At 44.5% G+C, this 11,557-nt stretch overlaps 1 protein-coding gene across 2 annotated transcripts in view; it reads right to left on the reverse strand.

Moving 5' to 3' along the window:
- Positions 1 to 5,000: 5,000 nt before the first annotated feature.
- Positions 5,001 to 11,557, reverse strand: part of wdr70 (WD repeat domain 70) — a 44,651-nt gene continuing 38,094 nt past the window's right edge. For both annotated transcript variants that reach the window (XM_030769397.1, XM_030769398.1), the window contains 3 exons: positions 10,242 to 10,358; positions 9,161 to 9,323; positions 5,001 to 5,754 (listed from right to left, as the gene is read on the reverse strand). In XM_030769397.1, coding sequence (XP_030625257.1) covers positions 5,667 to 5,754; positions 9,161 to 9,323; positions 10,242 to 10,358 — 368 coding nt within the window. In that variant the 3' untranslated portion in view covers positions 5,001 to 5,666. The remainder of the gene's footprint in view (positions 5,755 to 9,160; positions 9,324 to 10,241; positions 10,359 to 11,557) is intronic.

Genomic DNA, 11,557 nt, shown 5'->3' on the forward strand with positions numbered 1-11,557 from the left:
AGAAAGTTATCTATATATATATAGTATATATATATATATATATATATATATGAAAATGTATTTATTGAGATTTAATTAACTTATTGTTATTTATTGCAGTCTGTTGTATTAGTGTGTTTTTTTTTTTCGTATTATTTATTTGAGGAGCTTTCTTTTTCTGTCTAGGATGGTGCCAAAGTAGATTACATGTTTCTAAGACAAATATATTTCCCTTTTTCCGATTCATGTCACGGTGCAGTCGACGAGCTCTCCCACACTCATCTCACACTTCTGTTCCGTACCGTCTGGTACTTAACCGTTGAACTCTGAAACCGTATTTAAAAAAAAAAAAAAATTGTGAATTTATGAGGGAGAAATCAGGTTAAGGAACTTCCAGAAAGACTCACGGACCAACATTCCCCTTTCATAGCAAAATACTTACGCTCTGGACTGTTTCCGAAATTCTTTTGACTTGTTTTTCTTTTATCATATGGCGTAGAGAAATGAAATCAAAAAAAGGGAGCCACCTCAGCCAATGGAAAAGCAGGACTATGGGACTATAGAAGACCAGTCGATTGTTTACTCAAGGCAGTTTTGGCAAAAGTTTAACTAAAGCTCTCCAATTGCTCAACCACAATTATCTGTTTACGAAACAAAATACAGCCCTTGCCCCGTCTGTTTATATTAATCTATTCAAAAAAAAAAAAAAAAACGCTGCCGAAAGGGTATATCATGAAAAGTTTTGCTGAGCCCCCGGAAAAAGGCCCACCGATACGTTACACAGTAAATCTCTTCAACTGAACACGTGTAAGCTGTGGTGTTTCTGCCCATCCAGACAATTCAACAGCCCCACGGCCTTCTGGGTGCGGAAGGTGAAGGAAAATGTTTGAGTGGTGGTTACTAGCGGTGCTTCGCTAGCGAACCAGGCGGGTGTCTACTGGGTTTTTACGAAAACGTGGAGCTCATACAGTTGCAGTTGACTGAGCAAACACCCGCATCCCCCCCCCCCCCCCCCCCCCCCCCCCAAGCCCCATTTGCGTTTAATACCTTTTTAGTACGATTTACCTCAGTCTTCCTCGGCAAAACTGACAAACTTCTCACGCAGCAGTAGCAAACAACTCAACAAGGCAAGACCTGTTCTCTGCTTTAAAACATGCCTCAAGTCGAGAAGAAGCGCCGAGCGATTTCAGAGCTTAACTTCTAATACACTCCAGAGACTAACACACATACTAAAACAAGACGAGGCATATGACCACCGCAATAACAGCCTTCTATAAGCAGACTGCAGTGTTTATGTCACATCCCTGCAGTGGAGCTGCCCTCTCTCTCTCTCTCTCTCTCTCTCTCTCTCTTTTTTCTTTAGTTTCTATTCTATGCCACAGATTGCTAACATACAGAAAGACTGGAGGGGGACCAGGCCCTTCATGTTTCTGTGGATTATAGACCAGAATCAGACCTGTCCGTGCCCCCCCCCCCCCCCCCTCCACCCCACACCCCACCCCCACCCACACCCCTTACACAAAGGGAACGGAGCCAGCTTTACTTTGTAATCCCCGCAACACACTGAACAAATCCAACTGCAGTGAGAAGTATTTAGGCCAAACCTAACAAAAAAGAAAAGAAGTTAGTTCCACCTTAGCTCTCCCCAACTCTTCGGACAACTCCTGTCACCTCCATCTTAAACAGCGTCAATGTACCTCTCTGCCATTTCAGACGAGACTGCAGAGGAGGGGTTTCGGTAAAAGCCCGCTCTGAGCGTGTGTCTCTGACCTGTGATCTATACTCATTCGTCCTCTTTTTTTTTTTCTTTCTTTCTTTTGTATGGTTTGCGCAACTGTTAGTGTTCCACTCTTGTGACTCAAGTTTGTTTATTCCTTTTACAGACGCTATGTGAAAGTAAACAGGCAAGGTGAAGTGCAGAGATGACGAGATAAAATTGTGATAATGAAAAAATAATTAAAAAAAAAATTCCATTCAGAGTACAAGGAGGGGGGGGGGGAGAAAATATGCTGAATTTCATTGTTTTCCTCTCGGTTTTCCTGCATTGTATTTGTCAGTCCTGTGGAAACAACAACAACAAAAAAATAATAACAATAAGTGTCATGTCTCACTTGTTTTGTGTTACTGAACCAAAGCTCTCTACAGACTTTATTTTTGTACAATATTCATTTTATAACTTTTTACAGAATAAAAGTTTCTTTGTTTCTATCACTGATGTTGTGTGCATGGTGGGTTGATCAGTGACAAAAAAATATAAAAATGTTTGATAATATTGAACAGGTTCAGTACAGGGCAGCTTCTGTACACATTATTGTACACATTAGGCTACAAGTAATCCCATGAGTATGGAGAAAATGCGGTGGCCTTCTTCCACACACATATTTTGAACAATCTTAGGTGTTTTTGGGAGGAGGAGGAGAAGGTGGGGAGCATTTTGTGACTGTAGAAATAGTTTAGAAAGAGTAAAGCTCTCCAGCGCTCTCTCTCTCTCCAGCACTCTCCTCAGCGCTTCGTACGCATTCCTGAGCCCAGGCCCAAGTTTCTACAGTAAACAAAAGGAGGTTGTAAAGCCATTCGCCGCAGTAAATCTGGGTACTTAGAGGAAATGTTTCCATGGCGCTGAAGAGGCAGGCAGAGACACGGTGTCACGGTGTGAACAGCAGAGCCTCGGGGAGCGGACAGAAACAGAGAGACTTCCCTCAGACTGCAGCTGGTCCGTCTGTCACGGACCATCGCTGCGGACCAGAATAGGCCAATCTCGCGTTCAAACGCTTCATGTGAACATTCAGTTCTAGGAGCTTGCATGTGCCAGCAGAACCAGGCTCAGGAGGAATTTTGGCCGCCTGCATATCTCTATATATACAGACAGAAACAAACACCGAACATACATACATATATATATATATATACACATCAACTACTATCTAATATAAGAACCTGATGAAAACCACTTGATATGATGAGCATGAACTGGATAATTAATCAATCCCTTGAATAGGTAATCAACCAGAAAAACATGACTAAAGCAAGGTTGAAAGCAAAATTTGTAGATGAACAAACACTGCAAACGACTCGTTGCAGAATGCATAAAGAAAGCAAAAAATAACTTCCACGGAGTGGGGCTAAGAGTCCGCGGCATTCAGACAGTGGCTTGGGAGATTTCGGTTTTCAGTCAGTTGTTAGAGCACAACCTGAGAAGGACCTGCACAAGCACAGTCCACTGAGGGTGTCCTATTGACTTGTACAGGCGGTAGTACGGGCGGACGAGCCCATAACACACACCCTTCACCCTCCGGCTAAAGGGGAAGGATGACCGCAGTGGGTATGGGTGCGCTGTGACATCATCCCCTCACTGCGGCATTCCAGAATTCCATGGCCAGTAACAGACACTGGAACAGTGTGGCCGTTGACATCACCACTCAGAATAGGATCTTGTGGATTAGGCCAAAAGGCTGGATAAGCCGCGCCGTGTTCCTAATCGTTATGTGTGTGTGTGTGAGTGCGCGTGTGTGTGAGAGTGTGTGTGTGTGTGTGCGTGTGCACACGCACGTTTTTTTTTTTTTTTCCTTCTCTCCCTAGACTTTAAGGCTTTTCATTGACTTGCTGGCTCTGGACCAGCAGATGATTTGCTTTCGAGGGTTTTTTTTTTTGCGGTCAGAATACTCTCTGGACGATGTCTTGACCGTCACAGCTGGGTGATCTGTTTTTTTCTTTTTTTCTTTTTTAGCTTGTAGTAAGGTTGCTGCGAGGGGATTTGTGGGTAAAGACAAAGATGTGGCTGTGAGGATTCTGACCGCTGTGATATGATAGTGTCCCGTGACACAAACTGGAACTGGACAGAAGATTCCTGAGGGTGTTTTTCACCTTTAGGACAAGGCTTTATGGCTTCTTAAGGCTTTAACAAAGGTGAAACAAATGCACCGGAGACATTCTCAGAAACCGATTGCATTTCCAGATCATATGTCTACACAAAGCCACATTACAAAGGTTTGCCAAAGGGCAAATACCACTAGGTTGCAATTAACGCAAAAATGTTATGCATGTGCTCAGTAGTCTATTTTTAGCTCCATCATCGAAAATTAATGACAATAATAAAAATAAATAAATAGATTCAAGGTAATTCGATAAATCTAACAAGAAACAATCAAATTGTTCCCGGCAAACTCGGTATCCTTTTGTATTTATTTATTTATTTATTTATTTATTACAAAGTCAAACACAACCACTGCCAAGTTACCTAATCTGTTACACATGAGCAAAATTAAGTCAGTGACATCAGCACAAGTAATCAATTAATGGCATAAGGAATGACACATTGCATAGTTTGTGTTTGTGTGTGTGTGTGTGTGTGTGTGTGTATGTGTGTTATAACAAAGAGAAGAGAACTATTCCTACATGAGCCATGCCAGCCTCACAATCAGAGCTCATTCAGCCTTTAACTGGCTTGGAACACTGCGTTTGGTGTTTTGACTAGTCTGATCAGAGACTAAATATCACACGCTGACCTTCAATGAGGCAGAAAAATCTATCACTGCAACTTTTAAGTAGCTATAATCGCTCATGTGAAGAATTACTGACGTGAACGCCAAAAATCTGCATTCTCTCAGCCAAGCTAAGTACCCAGAAATGATTTACAAAAGAAATATTTCTGTCGCGTAGCGATCAGGGATCGGGGGGGGGGGGACTTTAAGGAGAAGAGCCCGGGGGGGGGGGGGGGGGGGGGGGGGGGGGGGGGGCTGGGAAGACGACAATCGAACCCCCTCGAGATTCAGGAGATCGGAATCTGTTTTGACACTGCAACCTCTTATTTGTTTATAATGTGAAGAGTCATAGTGCTGAGGCACCATACAAACATCTGACCTCACACCACTGGAACTTCACAGAGAGAGAGAGAGCACTTCAAAAACTCCACCACAATGCCATTTTCATTTCTCAAAGTCCATTCGCGATGTATCTTTATTATTTTTATTCAAACTTTTTTTTATTTTTATTAAAAGAATTCATGAACAGTCACACACATTTTCTTTTCTTTTTTTTTTTTGGAGATGTTTAACCATGCACGCATCTACGATTTCTGTATTTAATACCAAAAAAGGTTAACTATATTCATAGATAGAGAAAGAGAGAGAGAGAGAGAAAAAAAAACAAAACAAAAACAACAATTTGTAATTGTCAGTGGTGCTGCCAATGCCGCCGCTACATGACAAATGCGGTCTGACCACACATTGAGTTTGTTTATATTGAAACACAAGACAAAAACTCGCTAAAAGAACACAGAAGGGAAAGTTAAAAACGACATCGTGTTATCAAAATGAATTCACAGCCAGTGTCTGTGCAGTCGAATGCGTTACGTCATATGGGTTTAAAAAAAACAAAAAAAACCCCAAACAAAATATCGATTTTTCTTGTTCCTTGAAATATATCAATTAGAGAGGATGCACTCTCAAAACATCTGGCATGAGATACTTACAGAATCCTTTCTCTTTCACTCTTGCTCTCTGACACACACACACACACACACACACACACACACACACACAAGCATACAGACACATATATACACACAAAGAAGATGAAAAGCTGGTAGGAACGTAGAGGGAGAGTGAATCCAACACTAACTAAAAGGATAAACAAATGCTTTGATCTAAACAAATAACAGACTGCGTTGGGAAAAGGAGAGTTCGTGTTCAAATCTTGCGTTTCTTCCACTCTGGCTCCTTGTCTGCATCTTCATCTTCTGACTCCACCTCAGCAAACATGGGCTTCGGTTGTGTCCTGACCGAGTGAGAGAGAGAGAGAGAGAGAGAGAGAGAGAGAAAGAGGAGAGGAGAGGAGAGAAGAGAAGAGAAGAGAGAGGACCATCAGAACGGAAACACAGAGCGCTCCGTGTGAAAGCAGGTGCAGTGAGATGAACTTTAAAACATTCCAAACAACTTTACACAGTCGGTTTTTCGTCACGGTTCTTCAACCAGTCAAACAAAAATGCAACAAAAACAAGCAAGTGGTCAACCTCCTAAAGAGCTCACTGTCATCAATGCAACTGTGTTGATTTCTGGCAGTTTGGTAGAAAAAGGTGTTTCTGTTGTGTGGTTTTTTGTTTTTTTTTTTCATTAATTTTACTGAAGGGTAAAGCACCAAGACCCTCTTGAGCGGTTTGGACCGGGTCCGCTGAGTGGAGGAGATTTAGACGCAGAGGGTCCGTCAGGCAGTGAAAGAGAGAGTGAACGCATACGCAGGAGGATTAATCCATTTCCCTACTTTCATCACTCCATTCAGCAACGGTGATTAAAATCTAACATCTGCTCCATCCAGTGTCATGAGGGGTGGAACACTTTTACAAACACAGGGAAAAGGTTTGTGCTGTGCACCGAAACGGTGAAAGTCACCCAACACCTCCAGAGCCAAAAAAAAAAAAAAAACCCACATTAGAACCTCCACTGAACTATAAAATTGAAAGGTCTCTATAAAAATTATAATCTTTTTTTTTTTTTTTTTAAATTCACTCTCTGTTTCTTATTTCTTCACTCTCTGTTTCTTATTTCTTATTTTTAGAGGAGGTAAAAATGAAACCACCTGGCCAGGCCAAGCCTTCTGTAATCACACACTCACATCTGTCAGATCAACAGATCACGTTCAAACAAAGAAAAAAAAAAGGGGGATAAATCATTTTTTTGTTATAATATACTTTTCCGCACTGCACCGTAAACCGCGCTTACATTCCTATCGTGACTAATATACTCAGTTCCACTGAGACAGCCAATCAGGAGTTGTTCATTTGGAGAGAACAGCTCATTTGCAGGTGCACACATTAGCGGGGAGAATGAGGAGTGGGAGCCGACAAAGGTTGTGATGACGGAGGACACAAGAGAACTTTTCTGCGGTTGACATACAATTCCTCTACTCTTTCTCAAGTATCCCCCTTATAGCAGTACGTGCTGCGTAGGAGTGTGTGTTACGGTGTGTGTGTGTGAGTTCTCAGATAGCGGAGGAGAGCAATTAAAACACTAGGACAAAAGGAGAGACAGGCTAGTTTGGCCGTGAAGGCTTTTTGTGTTACAATGCCCCTCGTTAGTGTCAACAGGAGTCATTAGCGGTGCTAATTGAATGAGGTGAATGTCTGAGGTGTCTTGGATAAACGGCTCCTGTTTGAGTGATGAGATGATTGGGTTACAAGCGGCAGGTTTCTTCCAGGCTGCTAATCCCCCCCAACCTCCACCTCCAAACCCCACCCCACCCTAACCCCCCCAAAAAAGTACAATCTTCTCTCATTTAAGAACACCCAATAAAGATAAGGCCCTTGATGCGTAAAAGTGGAGCACATCGTGTCAAAACATTAATCGATACCACCTTGTAAACAAACCAAACAAATCAAAACAAAACCAAAAAAAAAAAACCCCACTACATAGTCCAGATTAACCCTAAGAAAAGTGGAGGGCCTTGTTTTAATTACCAAAAGGTTTTCCATAGAGAACAAGCTCATCTATAATGCAGCAGGACAGGCAGCTGAACAGACGGTGGAGTTCAGCCAGTCTTGGATGCTGTGTAATACTGTAGTCAAAACAGGGGCCAGAAGAGGACCTGGTGTCTAAACATTCAGTTTTTCCAAGCCAAGCCATCTCAATATTTAAAACTTAACCATGCTCGTCTCTGATGAATAAGCTGGAGGTGGAAAGCGCTCCCTTGCCTTCGGTTCTCGTGTAGCCTCTCAGTGACCTCTCTGCTGACGCCAGGTCAAATCCAGGGCTTCTTAAAGAAGCAGGGCTTCTTTAGACTGCCAGCCTAATTGGGTCAAAAGTCCCCGACGCGCGATCGCTACGAGAAGAGTCGAAGGGACGTTCTCGTCTGGTCGGCCCTCGACGTTGGGCCAACGTTCTCAGGCTAGCCGCGAAATCCTCTGCTTCGCGGAATACCTCGCGGTGGGTATGGATCAGACTTCGTGTAAAACGACAGACTGGACCAAAAAAAAAAAAAAAAGAAAAAAACGTCAGATGGGATGAGACGTAAGAAACGTAAAAAAATGCGTTGCAAACGTTCGAAGGACGTTCGGACGCTCGATTGTTTTTTTTGGTTTTTTTTTCCGCAGGTCGGAAAAAGACAGCAACGTTCAGCGACGTCAAAAATGAGTCGATGGAAAAAAACCCCAAAAAACTCTGAACTTTCAACACAGCAGCCAAAAAAGAAAAAAAAAGACCACCTCAGTTAGGAGATGCATTACTCTCTGAACAGAACAGGAAAAGAGAAGCTAAAAAAATGGGGGTGAGAGATGTTACAATAGCAGACAGACGGCCTCTTATCAGAGAATGCGCGTTTCACTTCTTCAGCTAAGGCAAAATCCGTCTTCCAACTGTGACACGTATAGAGAGACAGTCAGTACAAAACCCTGAGACGGATACCTCAGTGCTGTGCGCTCTTGGCCTACTTTCAGTTATTACTACTTGTAAACAAGGCATAAAAGAACTGCTTCTATATCCATTACACTTCCATAAACCTTTACACTCTCTGAGACACACATCTCGCACTGCAGGCCACACGGAGAGCCTCTGTGAACCTGTTGAAATGAATCCGACGTCGCGATATTTCTTCCACGCTTTGCGATTTTTTTGTCAGAAACGCGTGGCGCACGCAAAGTGATCAATGGAACAAGTTCGTTTGAGGTACACGGTATCCGCTGGCTTGAGTTTCGGGATAGGTTTGCAATGTTAGTGCGTAAATATTGCAGGGGCTGCTCCGCTGTTTCCTGTTCCTTCTCTCCTTCTCTGCCAGCTCGTATAGCTTTCCCCCCCCCCACCCCCCCTCCCCCAGAGGCTAGCACTCCAAACCTGCGCCGGTTCTCTTGAAACATTTATGAGTCCGTCAGGCCAGGTGTGACAGCAGAGGTGTGACACGCAGGTGCAATGCGAGATGGCTCATCTTGAGACACAAAGGACTCCGAGACCACTCTGGTTACAGTGGCAGAGAGGACTTCTTGTCCCTGACAGAGACCTGAGCGGACGCACGAACCCGGGGCGGGCTCCCCTGGGGATTTTCCTACCCCACAGGTTGTTTGCAGCCTGCGGATCTGACCTGGTTTTTGCTCGTGTGTGTGTGTTTGGGGGTGTGTGTGTGTGTGTGTACGCGTATGTGTGTGTGTGTGTATGTGTGTGTGTGCGTGTTGAGGGGGCGGGGCCGCTGCAGCGCTCACTTGTCGTAAGCTGGGGCGACCCAGTAAGGGTTCTCCGATGCCTCTTTGGCATGCCGCAGGATGGCTTCCCGAGGGTTGCTGTCATCTGTCTTATCCAGAGCGATGTTCTTTACAATGTAAGAGGACAGAGTGCCTCCGTGTGCTGCCACACGACCTCCTCGACCTACTCAATCAGAGAGCAGAGAGCAGAGAGAGAGAGAGAGAGAGAGAGAAAGACAGTGATGGTGAGTGCAATAGGAAAGAGTCCAGAACCACATAGGAAAAACAACCACTCAGACACACACACACACACAAATTCTCCCTTTTTGACTCACCTTAATCAACAACATAAGTTGGAAAATTCACTGGATATCCTCAGAAAACAGAGAGAGGTCAGGAAAACCCAGACACCCCCCCCCCCCCCCACCCTTACCCACCCACCCCCAAACTCACACATACACACACAGAGAAGTTAAGGAAAACATCCTCGGCTGCTGAGGGAACGTGTATTTATGTTGTGTTTAAACATAAGAGTCACGCTGCCGCCCTGGGTAAGGCTCAACCTTAGCACTGAGGGAGAACAGGGGACAGAAAGACTCAAAAGTGATATCCTGTTTAAAAAAAGAAAAGAAAAGAAAAGAAAAGAAAAAAAAAGAGAGTGCTTCCTATCTACTTTACCTATCTCTGAGGGGAAGAGCAGCTACACAAACTGAGAGAGAGAACCTCTTTGTAACCTGCCGTGAGGAATACGTCCAACTCTACAGGCTAAATACTCAAATACTCCAAAGTTAACAGAGCAGCTCAACTCTGCCAAGTTTTTAATGTAATCTTACTGTGTGTTTAGCCAACGCTCAGCCCTCTCAGTGAGAGAGGGAGCAGCCAGGATCTCAGGACCTGCTGCCTGGTTGAATGATATCCTATGGGACATCTATCAAAGACAGAGACGCCTTGGCCCTAGTCTACATTTAAGTGCTGCCAAGAGCTTTTACACATCACATCAGAGAGAGAGAGAGAGAGAGAGAGAGAGAGAGCGAGAGAGCGAGAGAGAGAGAAAATGTCGTGTGGAGAGCTGGCAGTGTGGGTTCAGGAGGTTCTGTCTCACCTGGTCCTGACACGGGTGGTTCGGGTTTGTGGGACCTGACCGGGTCAAGCCGATCTTTTTCGAGCTGTTTCCGGGTGCTTCTCTGTCGGGCTTCACGGAACATGGGCAGGGCATGTGCTGCGGAAGGCAGAGGGAGAGAGAAAGAGAGAGAGAGAGAGAGAGAGAAAGAGAACGAGAGAAAGAGAGAGAGAAGCATGCAGATATAAAAGCGTGGATAGATCAGATCTGCTGTTTTTAAGAACAACATGGCAAAGAGACAAAACACACCCTCCATAACGAGCCCACTCCACAACAACGTTTTCATAGTACTATAGCCATTAATGCTGTCATAGCAACCACAAGGTTGTAACACGCAAAGTATTTTTTTTTTTTCTAACTCACACTAAAGAAGCACAAATTTCACAGTTTGTCAAACACAACCAAAATAAGCCGTCACGCAACGCGCGTTTAGTGTATAAGTGTGTGTGTGTGTGTGTGAGTGTGTGTGTACATGCGTGTCTTTTACTCTGGGTCACAGCGCGAAAATCACACACAGTGTAGGAAAGACAGAGTGATTTTCCATGCAGGAGCTGTTGTCACTCCGTAGTGTTAATTCTTCCCTTACACGCTACATTAAGCAAAAAGGTTACTGCTAACAGATTCATTCTCTTTTTTCTTCTTTTCCTCAATGGGCAATCATTCTGCTTCCTGTCACTTCAAATTTTCCACCGCTATCTGCTGGTGCGTCACTCAGTGTCCGCGAAAGCCCGACTGATCGTCTTACTCTGTTGCGTGCGTGTATGTGTGTGTGTGTGTGCTTGCTCATGAAAATGCACGAAAAACCTAAAAATTGTCCTGGACAAGCCTTAATGGTACAGAAGAACAAGGGAGCGAAGATTGAAACTCAGAGTTTCTTTGTCACTGGATGAGTGTGTCCTCTCTCTCTCTCTCTCTCTCTTTCTATCTTCCGTCCCACTGCATGTGAAACTGAAAGAGATGAGGGGGGGGGCTCTCAGCAGGGGATCACGCAGCGACATGCTTTGGTCCCTAATGGTCAGCGCGTGGCTGGCGTACAGACGGTCGCTAATGACTTCGTGGCCGGCGGGCGTGTGAACGTGAGGAATCCGATGTTAAGCGCTCCCCGCTCGCTAATGGGCCCGTGACAGAACTGAATGGGAACTAACACTACTGAGGACACTGGGTGGGGGGGGGGGGGGGGGGGCTTTTGTCCACCCAGCGTCTCGCTCTGATAAGTTGACGCGCGGAATGGTGTGTTTTGATGCCGAGACCACAATGAAAACGATGTTTTCAGACTAGCGTTCGGTGACCGACGGAGC

This window comes from Chanos chanos, chromosome 3 (genome assembly GCF_902362185.1).
Source record: "Chanos chanos chromosome 3, fChaCha1.1, whole genome shotgun sequence".
Classification (NCBI taxonomy): Eukaryota; Metazoa; Chordata; class Actinopteri; order Gonorynchiformes; family Chanidae; genus Chanos; species Chanos chanos.